This window comes from Hemicordylus capensis, chromosome 5 (assembly GCF_027244095.1).
Source record: "Hemicordylus capensis ecotype Gifberg chromosome 5, rHemCap1.1.pri, whole genome shotgun sequence".
Classification (NCBI taxonomy): Eukaryota; Metazoa; Chordata; class Lepidosauria; order Squamata; family Cordylidae; genus Hemicordylus; species Hemicordylus capensis.
Genome location: NC_069661.1, coordinates 103,304,022 through 103,321,949, shown reverse-complemented (window position 1 = coordinate 103,321,949; position 17,928 = coordinate 103,304,022). Strand labels below are relative to the sequence as shown.

Sequence of the window (17,928 nt, the reverse complement as noted above, 5' to 3'; positions counted from 1 at the left end):
GACTCGGACTTTAATCCACACACTTAAGTATTTCCCCCTTATTTCTCTATCCCATTATAGGGGAAAAAAAGACTTTTAAACGCTGTGTTCGCTCCAGTGCTAAACTCCTTTCAATGGACAACCATGATTTGTGTTTACTTTTGTGGAAGAACAGAACACCTCAACCTGTAAGATTTGTTTAACTTTCTCTCATCAGACAAGAAAAAATAGAGCACTACAGCTAAGAGCTGTCCTTTGCGATGAATTACTCCGCCCTGTTACCCCAATGCCTAGATCTCCAATTGACGCACCCACATCCTCAACATCAGGTACAGTGTCGAAGTTGAGATCAGGCACGATACCAAAGCTGAAGTTGGGGACTGCTGCCACACAGTTTAAATCCTCAATGCAAGCTTCTGCGGCAGCTTCTACCAGCACATTTAAAGTGCCAAAGCCACCTTCGGATTCTTCTCATCGTAAAAGGCATATGTCCTGGCATTGGAGCTCTGATGCCAAGGAGGTGCAGCCACACAAGAAACATCAGGAGAAGAGTACACAGGCTGTCACTGAGGAGGCTTCTACCAGATCCCAAGCTACTCCTTCCCCGATGCTCCATTCAGTGCCTATGATGCCTCGAACATGCCCAGCAACCCCAGAAATAGTGGTCCTGGATCATCCATCACCCACAGCTCAACATCAAGCCTCAACATCCACCTCGACATCGAGAGCAGTACCGACTACGGCATCATCTACTCGACATTGAGAGTATTCTCTCTCGCCTGCTACAACACTGATACAGTCACCTTCTCTGGCAGCCCATCCGGCTCCACAGGCTTTGCGTCCTTCACCAGTTTCTTTTAGTATCAACGTTGAGGACAACAATATGGAAACTAGTTTGGGGCCGGGCAATGCCCAATGACTATTGAACTTGCTAGATTCTAGCAAAAGTACACCTTCAAGCTTGACCTTCTATAGCTTTTTGAGCCATGGTCTCAGTGCCAAGGAGGATGGCATGACCTTTTCTGTACCAAAGACACCAGGCGCTTCAATGTCTTCAGCCTTTCAGCCCTTCCATTCTGTGGCTAGCCGGCTTTCAACTCTGCAGCCTTCTAGTCCACACATCTGGAGGGCTGCCAGAGATAATTTTACCAGAAAAGGCTTGATTTGTGAGAAGGGTTGTGGAGATGCAGCACAAACGCAACTACGTTCCCCTGGACTTCCATCAAATTACCAAGACTACAAGCTTTGGAAAGCTCGATGTCAACTGTCAATGGTTCCCATGGGTACTCAAGTCACCACTCCTCCGGATCTGCCTGCCTCAACTGTGTTGTTAGTCTCAACATCAACTCAGGTCACCCTATTGCCACCGCCGGCTTCTTCTGTGACTTCAATATCAACGCCTGTTAGCCCTCCAATTTTAGAGACTTTCATGGTACCGAAGCACCCTGTCTTACTTTCTTGCATCTCCACTCAGACCATGGAAGTACCTCAACCTCAGAAGAACCAACCAACTCAAACTTTAGTTCTTGACACAACTTCCTCCACCACTCAAACGGAGTCTAAGAAGAAGGTCCCTCTCCCTTCTGGACCTCAAACTGTAATACTGACGGAAGACTACGATTCTGATTCGTCTATCTTCGAGTTCATCCAAACATCCTGAGAAAACAACTCTCAATGTAGTACCCTTTGATAACTTTTCTCCAAATGAAGAGATGTGTTCATACCATCGCCAGATCTCTGAAATGGCATTGAAACTCAGACTAGAACTAAAAAAGCAAACTCTAGACATGGAAGATCCTGTCTACAAATTTTTCAGTTCTACTGCTTCAACCCAGCCTGTTCACCTTCCCATGCTGCCAGTTATATCCAAGGCAGCTAATCTGTCTGACAAACTCTACAAACTTCTGCTCCAACCTCCAAGCATCTAGAGAATTTATATAGAATTCAAAAAAAGGAGGATGATTTCCTCTTAACACACCCAGTCCAGTTGTTGTGGATTGCACATCCTCCTCCAAATCTGGGAGATGACATAGTACTCCAGGAGACAAAGAAGGGTGCAAGTTGGATGTCTTAGGATGTAAAATTTATTCCACTTCATGCCTGGCTGTGAAAATCACTAACTTTGCTCAATATACCCTTTCCCTCTGGGATGCTCTCTTCTAGGAGCAAACTGACCTCTCACTGGAAGAGTTTCTAGCACAATTTAATGATATCCACACCAAAGTGACACTCACTTGACAACAGTTATCCAATGCCAAACATTTGGCAGAGACTGGGTCTCGAACCCTAGCTGAAGCTTTTGCATTGAGGAGGCATGCCTGGCTACGCTCCACAGCGCTGCAGCCTGACATGAGAGACAGAGTAGAAAATTTGCCTTTCAATGGGAAGGGTCTTTTCTGTGAGGTGACAGACTCCACTATGGAGTCTGTCAAGAAATCAAAATGCATGGCAAAAACATTTTCTGCACCTGCCCAATCGTATACTCCTAAGTACCATTAATATGGCCGACGGCAGTACTCTTATAAGCAGACGGACAAGAGAGACTTCTGCAAGCCTTACCAATGTTTTGGAAGGAGGCCTTTCAACTAGAAGTCTAGGGCCTTGCAGGGCCAGCCCATAAAACTGCTGATTCCAACAAACAGCATCTTTGACCAGGGGGTCATTCTGCCAATTCACCTCACCTAAGAGTCTCTACTATCGACTTCTCTCCAAACTACTATCTTAGCCGCCTCCAACATCAGTTAGCCATGTCTTCACATGGCGCAACATAACATCAGACCGTTGGGTCCTTTTGCATAGTCCAAACGGACTATGCCATAGAGTTTGAGACCCTACCGGCATGCAGTGGGATCAAGTACACGCCTGCATCCTCATTACTGATGGAGGAAGTTCAGACTCCCTTGGACAAGGGGGTGATATCACCTGTTCAGTAGACAGATCAATGGCAGGATGTTTACTCCCACTTCTTCCAAGTCCCCAAACGAGACGGGGGACTAAGGCCAATAATGGACCTGCAGTTAACCGTCATGTGGACACGCACAAGGTTTGCACAGTAACATTGCAGATCCTTCCTCTTCTCCAAGGGGAGGAATGATTTGCAACATTGGGTCTCTGGGACGTGTACTTCCACATCGGAATCCAACCCATCCACGGACAGTATCTAAGGTTTACGGTGGGTCACCATTTCTACCAGTACAATGTCATGCCATTTGGACTGATGATGGCACCCCGTGTATTTACAAAATGCATAACCGTCATCGTGGCTCACCTTCGGGCACAGGGCCTAACCATTGTTCCATACCTCGACAACTGGCTCCTGGCAGGAAGACAAAAAAAGAGTTAGCTTTGTAAGTCTTGACAGTCCTGAATTTACTCAAGGATCTGGTCATTCAGGTCAACTGGTCAAAGTCCAGACTAGAGCCTGTCAAGTGCATAGACTACATAGGAGCAGTCCTCAATGCATGGATGCAACATGAATTTCTACCCGAGGAATGCTTGCTCTGCATCAAGACGCTAGTAACTTCTTTCGTAATGCAACCCAGACAAAAAGCCCACAAAGCCAAGCTACATCTCCAGTGTTTTCAACTTTGGTTCCTGTCTGTATTTCATTTGAATGTGGACAATGCGCAGATGCTCTTAGCAATTCCACCGCCAATCCTTGTGTCCCTGCATTGGTGGACGAAACAGATCAACCTGCTGTCCGGAGTCCCCTTCCAGGTACCCCAGCCTTTTGCCTGGTTGACGGCAGATGCACCCTTACGGGGCTGCGGAGCCCATTGTGAGGATCTTGAAGATCAAGTCCTGGGGTCACCGAGCCAGCACCAGATGCACATAAACTTCTTGGAGCTCCTGGCACTATTTCAGGCTCTCAAATCCTTCCAGCCATCCCTAACAGACAAGCTAGTCTAAGTCAGCCTGGACAACAGTGCCACAGTCACTTACTTAAATTAGCAAGGAGGAATGGTCTTCTGCTCCCTTCACATGCTTAGTCTGCAAATTTGAAACTGGGCCATAACACAACAGATAGGCCTGACAGTGATCCACATCAAAGGAGTAGAGATCATCTTAGGAGGTTCTCACTTTATCTACAGTAACACAAATGGGAGGTCAATCTCCAATATTTCCATCTGTTGTTCAGGTCCTGGGGTATACCAGAAATTGACCTATTTGCAACACTTGCGAACAAAAAGTGCCCCCTATACTGCTCAAGAGCAGGCACCAGCCGTGGCTCCAGGGGGGATGCTTTCCAATTCAACTGGGGTCGAAGGTTTCTATACATTTTTCCGTCTTACTCTCTGTTGAACAGAGTTCTAGCAAAAATCCTTCAGGAATCTGCAAACTGCATCTTGATTGCTTCATGGTGGCCCTGGCAGCCATAGTTTCAGGAAGCAGTCAGACTGTCGAAAGGTCGCCACATGCGCCTGCCTCAACGTGAAGATCTTCTCCTGCAAGAAAATGGAAAACTTCACCAACCCGACTGAAGACTTTGAATTTGGCCGCGTGGAGGATAGGCTCCTGAATGACATCCTCCTCAATGACAGAAAGAAATCTACTGGTGTCAACTACAATAGCAAGTGGAAATGGTTCAGACTTTATGCTCAGAAACATGGCTTCCTGCCTCACAAAGCTACCTCCTGGGAGGTCTTGCTTTACCTCATATCTCTGAAGCACCATCACTTGGCCAATGTTTCGATCAAAGTTCACCTGGCCGCTATTTCTGCTCACCATCCCGGATGGGACAGGAAAACAATTTTCTCTCATCTGGACTCAAAGAGATTCCTTAACGGGTTAAACAACCTTTACCCACCTATCCAGCGACCCATTGATCAATGGAGCCTATCCCTCATCCTATCTGCCTTGACGGAGCCTCCATTCAAGCCCATGGCTACAGCACTTCCTAAGTTGGCAACATTGAAAACAGCTTTTTTATTAGCCATAATGTCGGCTAATGTCTTCAAATAGATGTCCCCTGTGCTAAGTTAAGAACATGAGAACAGTCCTGCTGGATCAGGCCCAAGGCCCATCTAGTCCAGTATCCTGTTTCACACAGTGGCCCACCAGATGCTGCTGGAAGCCTACAGGCAGGAGTTGAGGGCATGCCCTCTCTCCTCCTGTTACTTCCCTGCAACTGGTACTCAGAGACATCCTGCCTTTGAGGCTGGAGGTGGTCTATAGCCCTCCGACCAATAGCCATTGATAGACCTCCCCTCCATGACGTTATCCAAACCCCTCTTAAAGCCTTCCAGGTTGTTGGCTGTCACTACATCTTGTGGCAGAGAATTCCACAAGTTGACTATGCGTTGTGTGAAAAAAATACTTCCGTTTGCTGGTCCTAAATTTGCTGGCAATCAATTTCATGGGATGACCCCTGGTTCTAGTGTTACGTGAGAGGGAGAAGGTCGTGGAGTTGAAATTTCTGGCTTACAAGCACCAAAAAGTGGGCTCTCCTAAAACCACACAGGCCCATTCCACTAGAGCTTCTGCTGCCCCTGCTGCCCATATTTTTATTTATTTATTTACTTACTTACTTACTTACACACACACACACACACACACACACAGAGTCAGACAGGTGTTATTGACTGGTTTTTTTAATACAGACATCGAGTCCTTCCCAAGGACCTGGGATGGCTGAATTTTATTATCAATGTTCTTGCTGTTATGATAGATATCGTCGCAGAATATAGGCTGTTCCCAGTAAAGCTGCTTTTTGTAATTGGCTGATGGTGATTTCTGTGGCCCCTATGGTGTTGAGGTGCTCTTCAAGTTGTTTTGGAATTGCACCTAGGGCGCCAATTACCACTGGGATTATTTTGGTCTTTTTCTGCCACAGCCTTTCAATTTCAATTTGTAGATCTTTGTATTTGGTGGTTTTTTCTATTTCTTTTTCTTCTATTCTGCTATCCCCTGGTATTGCTATGTCGATTATTTTAACTTGTTTTTCTTTCTTCTCGACTACAGTTATATCTGGTGTATTGTGTGGCAGATGTTTGTCTGTTTGTAGTCGGAAGTCCCATAATATTTTTACATCTTCATGTTCTTCAACTTTTTTCAATTTTATGGTCCCACCAGTTTTTGGCTACAGGTAGCTTGTATTTTTTGCAGATGTTCCAGTGTATCATCCCTGCTACTTTGTCATGCCTTTGTTTGTAGTCAGTCTGTGTGATCTTTTTACAACAGCTGATTAGGTGGTCCACGGTTTCATCTGCTTCTTTACAAAGGCGGCACTTGCTGTTTGTGGTTGATTTTTTGACTTTTGCTCTTATGGCATTTGTTCTTAGTGCCTGTTCTTGTGCAGCCAGTATTAAACCCTCTGTTTCCTTCTTCAAGTAACCATTCTTAAGCCATTGCCAGGTCTTGGTGATGTCTGATTTTCCACTTATATTGTGCAAATATTGCCTTTGCAGTGGTTTATTTTTCCATTTTTCTGCTCAGTTCTTGACTTGTTCTTTCTTGTAGGCCTGTTTTGTTTCATTGGTGTTGATGATGATGATGATTTTGATTTCTATACTGCCTTTCCAAAAATGGCTCAGGGCGGTTTACACAAAGAACTAACAAATAAGATGGATCCCTGTCCCCAAAGGGCTTATAATCTAAAACAAAACACAAGAGAGACACCAGCAACAGTCACTGGAGGTACTGTGCTGGGGGTGGATAGGGCCAGATACTCTCTCCCTGCTAAATAAAGAGAATCACTATGGTAAAAGGTGCCTCTTTGCCCAGTTAGCAGGGGTTAGCAGGCTCAATTCCTGCCATATGGCAGGAATTAAGCTCAGAGACATCTACACTGCCGCAACCTGGTCCTTTGAGCATATCTTTGTCAAGCATTACGTATTGGACCTTTGCTCTGCAGCTCAGGACAATTTCAGGAGGTGTGTGCTGAAAAGGTTCTTACCTTAGCATATTATGCCTGCCTCCAGATTGACAGCATGTTAGTCAACCACTCTTATGAATGCAACAGATCATGATCCAGATAAACGAGGTTGCTCACCTGTAACTATTGAACTGGTAGTGATCCGTTGCATTCATAAGACCCTCTCACCGGTCCTGCTGCAGTATGCAAAGTGACAATATGTATATTTGCAGAATAAGACACTATTTATCTTGTAGAAATGTTCACTGCTTCCATACAATATTTGGATTCCAATGTCGGCCCTCCAGGAACTGAGGAGAAAACGCTAGCCCACCCAAAATGAAGAGATGCACCATGTGCAAGGAGCGTGGCTAAGTGCTTCGAGGAGCTAGTCAATTCTGCCCAAATGGTCCCATGCAGGCACAGAACCCACTCTTATGACTACAATGGATCACAACCAGATCAATAGTTACAGGTGAACAACTTGTTTTTCTCTGCAAAATGTAGATTTATGGTCACTTAGGGTCATGCAAACATTACTTTCTTCTCTCTCTCTCTCTTCCTGTCTAGCTTTCTGAACTCTGTTCACACAGTCTCGATGTTGATTACATCTTCCTGAAATCCATCTGATCAGACCTTGACCTACTTTGGGAGGTGCAATCAAAATGTACAGCTCATTGTTGGTTGGAGAGCTGGTCTTGTGGTAGCAAACATGAATTGTCCCCTTCGCTAAGCAGGGTCTGCCCTGGTTGCATATGAATGGGAGACTTGATGTGTGAGCACTGTAAAATATTTCCCTTAGGTGATGGAGCCACTCTGGGAAGAGCAGAAGGTTCCAAGTTCTCTCCCTGGCATCTCCAAGATAGGGCTGAGAGAGATTCCTGCCTGCAACCTTGGAGAAGCCGCTGCCAACCTGTGTAGACAATACTGAGCTAGATGGACCTATGGTCTGACTCAGTATATGGTAGCTTCCTATGTTCCTATTCTGAGGCATTAAGACACAAGAGCTTCCTGCTTGTGGTGTCATTTTGAGTCCTGATACCCAGTGCAGCACTTAGGTTGCCCCTCATGATTTGACAGTTGATATGTGTGTTGAATAAAGGGTCGTCTTCATGAGGAGAAGATGAAAGAAGCAAACTGTGATGCTGCTGTGAAAATATTTGAGAAAGTGAATGCTTCCTTGCTGCCTGAAAACCTTTTGGACCTGCATGGTCTTCATGTGGATGAAGCTTTGGATCATCTATGCAGAATACTGCAGAAGAAAACAGAAGGTACAAGAATACCTCTTTGTATACAGTAATTACTTGCAACTTGCATACATGGACTAAAGCAGATTAATTAAAGGCTTTCCTCATGGCAAGTTGTCCTGATAATTCTTCATTTTGGTGGAGGAAAGTGTTACGGCAGTATTGCATGTTGAAAGGGGCCATAGCTTTGTGGACAGAGCACATGCTCTACATGTAGAAGGTCTCAGGTTTAGTTCCTAGTATCTTCAGTTGAAAGTTCTCAGACAGCAGAAAATAATTCTTGGCAAACTGCTGCCCATCCGAGAGAATACCAAGCTGGAGGGACCAGTAGGTCTGACTTACTATAAGACAAGCTGCATACATTCATATAAAACAAGATAATTTGACAATCACACTTAATGTTTTTTAAACATGTATATATTTTGTAAAAATGCTGTTAAACATTTAGTATATGAAGAGAGAACACTGTGACCATTATCACTCCTGTGTAACAGAGTACAGTCAGGCTGGTGGTAAGCCATATCTCTACGTGATCACAGGAAGGGGAAACCATAGCCAGGGAGGAGTTGCTCGCATCAAACCGGCAGTCATGAAATACCTCATAAGCCACAAATTCAGGTGAGTTTGAATATACTGAAAATTTATAACTTGCATTGCACCAGTTAAAAAACTGGTGGTTACTTCCTAGAAAGGGGAGTAGACATCTGCAGTGTGCAACCTCTTTTTTCAACTAAACTTCTTATAGAATTTTAGAGGCTGCAGCCAAGTCTACATAAAACTCAACTGTCCTGTTGCAGTATAAAGATGACTGTTGGATTGTCCAGTCTTGGTGACTTGCTGTTTTCTTTCGTACTTGCTTGTGAAAGATGGACATGGAAGAAATGAGGAAGTAAAGTTGAGAATGAGCTGCACTAAAACTAGGGAATGTGCTACACTAAAAGCAGTGAATGAGTAGATGAAGTTATTATGAGCAGAGAAATAGAATGGGATGATGAAAAAATCCAGGCATAGCACTGTACACAGAAGGTGAACTTGAGCTCACTTATCTCTCCCAAGCTCTCTGGGCCAACCTGAACACCCCACATTTTCCTCCTCTTTAACTTTGGAAAACTTTTCACTGTTTGTCTGAAGGAACAGTTTATTCATTTGATGACTGTAGTAATTGCTTTAGGTGTTCTCGAGGGCTTGGCCATGCCCAGTGGAGATTTCTTTCTCTGAACAGAAACTCTACTCTCATGTCGTATTGCAGTCTGCTTTTGAGTCCCCTCAGTTTTCAAAAGCAATTTGCCATGTGACATGCGCAGGGACTTGGGGGCCCAGATCCATGTGCCCACTCTCCTAGATGGTGCCATGATTTTTCCCCAGGGAAAAGAGGGTCCCTTTTATATTTCTGGAATGGCTTGGCCCAGAGTTCTGAAATTTGGCACAGATGTAGGACAGGTTAGCAGGACATTGATTTTCAAGCAGCCCAGTTGATCCATTGGTTTTTAATGATTTTTTGAATTAAAAAAACTTCAAAAAAGTGAAAGTCCTATAATAAGTGGCTTTGTTTCACGGCAAAAAAATTACAAAAATTTCTGGAACTAAATCCACCCCTCTGGACCATTATTCCACCCCCATGTGAAGGAATCTGCCCATTGCACATTAAAAAGTGAAACATCCCCCCCCCTTTGCCCAGTCCTTTACAGTTGCAGAATGGCTTCTGAAATTGGGCACACATGTAAGAAACAAGCTGGCAGGAGTCTGTGTATTTTTATTCCAAAGAAGTTGGTCAATCCTGTGATTTTTAATGATTTCCCCCCCTACTGCCATAAAGCTGCCAGTTATCTCTATCCATGGAGTACTTCACATCTAGTAAAAGTGGAACTGTTACATCCAAATAAACTTTTTTTTTTAACAAATGCACTGTGCTAAAGTTTGTTTTATGATCCAAAAGCTCTGCATGAGAACTGTGAAGCAAGGGCATGTGTTGTGGTTTTAATTTTTTCCCCTTACGAATGCACTATATTTCCAAGTTGGTTTTGTATTTGAATTGTGGAGCAAGGGACACATGTTGTGTCCCAGGTAGTTTGTGAATGGTCAAGAAGCTATGTGAATCCATTGAGGCTTGTGTAGATTTTGTTGTTGTTGGTTTTTGGCAAGTGCATTCTGCCCAAGACCTGTTGGTTTGTGGTGAATGATCAAGAAAATGTATTGATCCTTTGGGGGCTGTGTAGTCCCTTCTCCCCAAATGCTTACTGGCCCAGACCTCTGGGTTTGTGGTGAAATGTGTATATATACAGAAAGGATGTTTATTTTGCAGGGGAGCTTGCGTAAGCTCATTAGGTCCAGGGACCAAAATTGCCTAGCTGCACTTCTTGGGGCTGCTGTTCAAGAAACAGAAGTCTCTTAGCATATGATGGGCACGTAGCACAAGCTGAATGGCTCTTTGAACCCCAATCTATGTTCTTTTATTAGCCTTATTTTTAGAAAAATATGTGGTCTGACTTCTAACAAAGCTAAAAACTATGGCTTTGCTCCAAAGGTGCTATTCAATATGAGGAGGTCATATTCTGTTCTCACTAGAGCTTTTTCACACCTAGAGTGTTACACAAGTTCCAAATGCATATTTTTTGCCTGCACAAACTCTTGGGTAAGCAGATTCATTAAACTGCTGTTGAACTAACTTATATCATTGTGTGAACTCTTGGTGAAGCCTTTGTAGAGCAGCACTGTGGATAATTTCCTTCCTCTTGCAGTTATTTAAATTGAATTTTATGTGGTGGTTCATAATATTATCATTGAAACAAAATCTCTTCCTGATTCACAGGTTTACAGAAATAAAGCCAGGTTTCTTGAAAGTAATGCTGAAGTAAAAGGACATCACCAATGGGACTGCAAAAGCTGATATTTCTCATTTACAAGCAACTTCAAAATGTATTAGAGTTACTGCACTATTTTAAAAAACTGTATTTTACTGGAAACATTTTAACTTATTTTAGCAGGTGTTTTCATCAGCATCAACCCCCCAAAAAAACACAATGGAATATGTTTTGTTTTTAAGGGAAATATTTTTCTAGATCTTTTGCTATCAAGAAGTACACATTAAGGGTGCTTCTGTACAAGAAGTGAACTTTGAAAGGGAAGCTAAGTCTTCATGCAGCACTGTGCCCTTCTCAGTTTTAGAAAATATAGCCAGCACGATGCTTTTTAACTCTTAACCTTCTCTAATGCATTTTAAAACAAAACAACTCTCATTGTATGCTTTTTAAGATTTAGAGTTGACATTATTTCAAATAATCTAAAGCAACCAAATGTTTGAGTGGTGGGGGTGGAATGATGTAATGGATCTAGCAGTAGGAGCTAACCACGGTTTATACTACTGGGTTTCATATAAGATTCCTTTGCATATTAGCATTGCGGACAAACAAGCAGTGGGGGACAGAAGGAAGTGGAAATGTATGTTGCAGCCATCTTCTGTCCAGACCAGCATAGCATCAGTAACTTATCTCCTCAGTTCTCTCTGCCTCTTATCACTTTAGTTTTTCACTCCCTTAATATATTGAAATGGTTGATTACACTATCTGGTTGCTTGATAGAAACTGTTGATTGCAAGCTCTGTGGACTCCTCTAGAGCTCAGCATGAGAAGGGACTTCCTTGTTCACTTCAGTATCAGGAACTGCTCCATGAACACCTTGAGGGTAGGCACACAAAGCTGCTATCAGCATTGAAATGCACAGGGATGCCCCTTCTCCAGTGGAGTTCTCTTTGCATATTGTAACCTCTACATGTTCACTAGACACACTGGATTTGAGCTGCTGCTCCAAATTATTCAGGGTGGGGGGAACTATATTTTTTCAGAGTCCCTATTTTCCATTCATTCTACAGAACAAAGTACATGCCCTAGCAGAGAAGACATCAGTGAACGGAGGCCGTGTAACAAGTTGCTAGCCCCAGGCAGGCTTATGTGCCATTAACAGACAAGAGCATTCCTCAGTGGCAGCTGCTTCCATCTCAGTGCTGCACTGATGAAAATAAGTACATATACTGAACTTGTTCCAGTTAGACAGCTGTTAAAGCATATAAAGGGCCAGTTCTGATGTAGCATGGAGCCTACATCAGGCTTAAATCCTGGCTTCATGCAACATCCCTGGACTTGGGAGCAGCATTCCCTCTAACAGGGAATTCCAGATGTTGTTGACTGCAACTCCCAGCTGTGATGGCCTTTGGCTGTGAATTATGGGAGTTGTAGTCAACAACATCCGGGATTCCCTGTTAGAGGGAACACTGCTTGGGAGTGCATGTGCTCCCCTCTCCCCTTTGCTATTAGGCTCAGAAGGATTCTGATTCTGGTTAAGAATAAGCCTGGATTTCTTATTACATCTGATCTAAGCAAGCCTGTCTTATTCTTACCCAAGTTCAAAAATAAACCAGAATTGTATTCCAGGATCCAATCCTGGCTTATTTTGGAAATCTGGTTAGAATAAGCCAGGATTGCTCAGTTTGGATGCAATAAGCAGACTGCACCATAATTCAGATCTCTGTAGGGGTCCATGGTCACTCAGAACTGGGTCTTTTGCACCTACGCAGAAAGCCACAGAAGACTTTTAGCTCCATTTAGGCACATGCTGGCCCTTTAAGGCCTAGGGATATCGGCGCCTCAAAGGGTACCTATGGTACCAGCAATAGAGCGCCTCCCTCTTCAGTTCCTTCTCGTCCACTGCTCACACTGCCTCGGGGAATCTGCTCCTATCCTTCCTGAACTTCACATGCAACACTTCTTCAGTTTGGAGATATTACAAAAAGCCAGGATTTAGTCCTGGCTCCACACTATGTCTGAAAAGTCTCCTTCAAGTCAGAAGTTGGAAACCCTAACCATAAATAATGGATGTGTGTGCACCTTGATTTAACCTCTGCAGTCTAATTATTGATACAGCAGTATTTTGTCTGAAATGTTTCTGTGTGGATTAATTTCTGGGAATAAAAAGCTATTAATTTCTGGGAATAAAAAGCTATTAATTTTTGGGAATAAGAGGCTATTAAGAGGTATTTTTAAGCACATTTTCAAATTGCAAAACAAAGGATGATATTAAGTTAAGAAGGCTGACTTTTTCCTGTGATACTCAGTGCCTCCTTACCAAACAAATCAATATATTCAGAAATATTTTTAAAAGAATTACTATAGTTATTTTCATGAAGTTATTTTCATGAAGAAAAATGAATATGCAATTAACATAACATTTCTTATTTGAGAGCAAAGATGCAAATGTTTAAAGTTGATGTGTTTTAATTTCATGGAAGTTTTAGAATAGTTGCCAGTTGCATGCCAGGAATCATGTAAACAGAATGTGATTTATTTTTTTCCGATCCTTAAGATTCTGCTTCATTAAAATGGGTAGGGTTATATTTTCAAACCAGAGGACTTTCTTATTTGTAATAGAACAGAACTTGCACATTTATGTTGTGTTCACATGTACTATGTGCATGTATTACTGCAAAAAGGAAGCTGTGTGTGCATGCACACACTGAATTAGTACCATTATTATTGACAGCAACAAGCTCAGACTTGAGAACTTTGTCTGCATTGCATCAATCTGCAGCTGTCGTCATCTTTCAGGGGAGATCCGTGAGTGGAAACAGGTTTCTGCACATGGATTTGACCTACCACCACGAGTGCAAAAGGCCCTCTTCACACAAATCGAGCCATAACCATGAGCAGCCAGCTAGAAGGGGTGAGTGACAGCGCCAGGCCAAGACTTCCTAGCTGCTTTTGGCACTGTAAGCATGAGCCGAGATTCAAGGAATAATGTTTGAAGTGGGCTATTGTCAGCTTCCAATAGTGGAGTTCAAGTGTTTGGTGACAGCAAAGGCTTTTGCATTCATTATCCCAGCATCTCCTGCTTCTCATCTGACAGCACTGATTACATCTTAGGAAGAGGGAGAAATACATCTGAGAGCAAAGCAGAAGATGCAAAACTTTCTGCTGATCTCCCAGTTCCCTGGATTAGGGCTCCTAGGTGTACATTCTACAGGTGGTGACTGACTATGCTTAACTGTAACTTTTTAAAAGTAAAAAGTTTGTTGAATTTTAAGAGAAAATAATGTCTGGTAGATGAGATGGTAAAATAGAAATGTTAATTGCCTTTTAATTTATGGGTATATGCATTATGGGGGAAGCAAAACTTTGTCTATTTTTTATAGACCAAGCATTTTAAATGTTAAAATGACTTGATATTGGGATATTGTATCTCTTTTCACTGCCCTAAACAAATAAGTCAGTTCTTTTTCTGTCCCCCAGTTGAAATCACTGGCAAAGCCAAGTACATTGTCAAACTTTTACTTTCCAGTTCTCCAGAATACTTATCAAACCACTTTTCCAAAAATCTGATGTAAATCAGGGCTGCTTCACACATTACCAAGTTTACTTAAATGGCTATCACGTTCATGTGATCAATCTGTTTTGCTTCATGCGCATGTGATGGAAAACCACTGTTGGCTATGCTTGCCCATCTTATGTATAATCAGCCAGAATTAGTGTGTTGTGTTGATCATATGGTGGTGTGAGCACTTTTTTCCTACATGGAGGTAGTACCCACGTATGAAAACAATGGTGTGAAGAGCTCCAAGTTAGTTACATTTTAATATACAGAAATGGATGTTTGATTCTCTATTGGGATGGTGATTAGCTTTATGCTTCTCTGTGTTATTTAGAAATTAATACTTTATACAGTGTGGCTTTGTGCATCTCCCCCTCATTTCAGTTCAACTTGCCCAGGAGAAGTGGTTGCTAGGTTGTACCCTCCAGTTTCCCACTCTAAAATTATAGCAGATTTTAAATAAGAAATAACATCTTTATATCCTTTTTAAAGCTGTTTAAGAAATTAAACTAAAAATAATTGCTATAAACATCCTAAGCGAAGATTGTTATTTTCAGTGGCTAAGTAAGTAATAGTTTATTTTACTATGCTAAATTAAACGCGCACTGTTAATATGGAAAGTCAGTTGTCTTAAACTGGGGAAGAATTATAACTTCTGTGTGCCCATTTTCAATTACTAGTTGTTTTGGATTGACCTTGTAAGGTGTAGTGAGCATATGCTTATATTACTAGTTGTTTTGGATTGACCTTGTAAGAAGGTGTAGTGAGCATATGCTTATATGAATGAAGAACACTGCTTAAGCTGCCATACTTGGAATGTAACTGAAGTTCTATTGAAAAGAGATTTAAATTGACTCAGGGCAGTGATTTCTGTGAAAAGTGCCTAAGGAATGAAAGCCTTCCCTGTGCTTAAAGTATTGGTATTTTAAATATAACTTACATTAATCTAACATGAGCAGTTCAGGTTTCAAAATATTACCCAATATTTATTCACAGATTGAGAGGAATAATGAACGTCTTGAATACCAAAATGCTATTTAGAATTTAACTTATGCTACTTTAAAACATTAAAGTCTAGTTCACACAATTTTCCCCCTACCCATTTTGCAGAGACAAACAATACGTATGTGATAATGGATCACCTGTATGGCCTCCAGCAGTTTCTGTGATCACAGCAGGACTCTTTCTAGCCACTACCATTAAGGAAATTGCTGCTGGTCCTATAGATCATTGTCCAGGTTACCTGTTAACATTTTCCCAAGCAAACATGTCTTGGAGGATTATTCGGAATGTTCACATAGAGACATGTTTTTGTTTTAAAAGAAGAACATATGTTGGTGTCTCAGCTACTGAACAGATATCAGATGACTATATTACTCGAGTATCAAAGTGTACAAACTAAAAATCCAGTATTGTACCTTCCAGTTGTCACAAATATGGCCAGTACATTGGTAGACTTCTATTTTTTAAAATATATTATTCTAAAAATGTGTAAAGCGATTTCCTATCACTTTTGTAATGTTTTGCTGTTAGGTTGTAGAATTTCTTATGTGAACAATTTCAAATAAAATACAGTTGAATAAAAAAATTGTACTGTACTTATTCTAGAAAGCTCTCAAATAGTTCAGATGGTATGAATTAAAACTGAAGTTTGCATCACTGTAAGGATGTTGTTGAAATTTGAAAAACATGCTTCTTCGGGAACAGCCTGATCTGGATAGTGATGCATCGACAGCCATAAATAGTGGGTTCTGTGCCTGCCAGATCATTTCAGGTAAAACCCGTTAGCTCCTCGAGATGCACCCATTATTATTAGCGGTTTAGTGTCCTCCGAGGCTGAAATGTGGAGCATAGAATGTGTTGTATTGCAGTTTCAGTTATCACAACAGAGCAAAATCATAATATGCAATCTACAGTTAAATGGTGAAAAAGTTATGGAAGGCAGCAGTTCATGCATCTACATATAGCCTCCCTGAAAATCAGATTGTCAATGAGGTACTTGATGCTGCTTCTTAGTGTCTGACTATTGCAAAAACTAACAGAATGCATTTTTTCTAAATCTTGTATAAACCAGGTATGTTCCTAATTCCTGTATAAGACCAGGTATGACTGATAAACCAGTAGTAGATATAGTGGGAGAGAAATGAAGTGACTTGAACAGTGAAGCTTGTTCTAATTACGTTTTCTGATGTGATGGAGCTTGGAATCCCAGTGCATGAACATACAGTCCCAAATATTCCCAAGAATATTTGCAGAGAAAACCCTGTAGTACTTGGAGAGTAGACACTTTCCAGATGCTGTTCCCACAGCAGGCAAAGGTAGAAATGGATGGGTGGATTGACTGTGGTGGAGAATACCAGCACCTTCCTGTCTTCTCCCCATTTATTTATTTATTTTTATTTATTTTTTTACAGAGAGAAGTGACTGGCCCAAAGTCACCCAGCTAGTTTCATGCTGAATTGGGATCTGAACTTGGGTCTCCCCTGTCCTAGTCCAGCACTCTAACCACTACACCACACTGGCTTAGTCTGTGTGCTGCTTGTGCTGCACAACTGAATGCCAGCTCTGTTGTCATCTTAGTCAGGAACTCCAGTGCTTGTAATGATAATGCTGAAATTAATGGGGCTAAATATTTGTGGGGGATCTGCTGAAGTTTTTCCTTTGACACAGTTTTTAACGGTTTTGTTGCCTCAACCTTTCCTTAAGGAAGCGAAAAATGACTACATTTCTATCGCTTCTTGGCCTTTTGGCTAAGATCAAGTGTAGACTAAATTTCTACATGACTGGTTGAAAAAGATTCTAAAACAATATTCTGACAAGAAAACAAATATACCTATATGGCTACACAATTATTTATCGTATTGAGTTTATAAATCTGTGCAGATAAGATGATAAAGTGGCAATGATATACACATTCTCCCACGAGACAGGGTATTTAAGACTTATTTACATTTTATTGTGCAAATAAAACATTAAGAACAAAGATCTTACCAAACTTGAGCAAATGTGTTCCAATGTTAAAACATCATTCTCAATGCTCTGTCTCACACAGCTTGAAACTAAGAGTTCCCAGCTTTTTGAGATAGAGCATTGAGAATGATGTTTTAACATTGGAACACATTTGCTCAAGTTTGGTAAGATCTTTGTTTTTAATTGTTTTGTTTCTACATTAAAGTGGCCTTAATATCTAATCTGTGCAGAATAACTGTAAATTATATCAAAATTTTATTAGACTAGGGCTCTGTCTAGATAGACCAACACTCTTCAGATGAACACTGCTATAACCATGAGCAATGCAGTGAAAAGGTGGGGTGAGTGATGCACTGAGGTGGGACTTTGAGGCCATTTTGTAATGCTATGGGGCCTCTGAAACTTGACATAGCTTAGAGCCGGGGCGTAACTACTATTAGGCAAGGGGAGGCAGCTGCCTGGGGGCCCCCCAGAGGCAAGTCACATGGCTATATATATTGTGAAGTGTGTGTGTGTGTGTGT

At 41.8% G+C, this 17,928-nt stretch overlaps 1 protein-coding gene and 1 pseudogene across 15 annotated transcripts in view; both read left to right on the top strand.

Moving 5' to 3' along the window:
- The window catches only part of N4BP2 (NEDD4 binding protein 2), an 85,009-nt gene extending 68,985 nt beyond the window's left edge, over positions 1-16,024 (top strand). For 12 of the 15 annotated variants that reach the window (XM_053252029.1, XM_053252028.1, XM_053252025.1 and 9 more), the window contains 3 exons: positions 7,935-8,103; positions 8,574-8,697; positions 10,889-16,024. In XM_053252029.1, the coding sequence (XP_053108004.1) occupies positions 7,935-8,103; positions 8,574-8,697; positions 10,889-10,934 (339 nt within the window). In that variant the 3' untranslated portion in view covers positions 10,935-16,024. The other 3 variants (XR_008307796.1, XM_053252030.1, XM_053252031.1) reach the window with 3 other exon arrangements.
- A 1,142-nt stretch (positions 16,025-17,166) lies between these two features.
- On the top strand, positions 17,167-17,307 carry LOC128328638 (uncharacterized; annotated as a pseudogene).
- Positions 17,308-17,928: the final 621 nt, after the last annotated feature.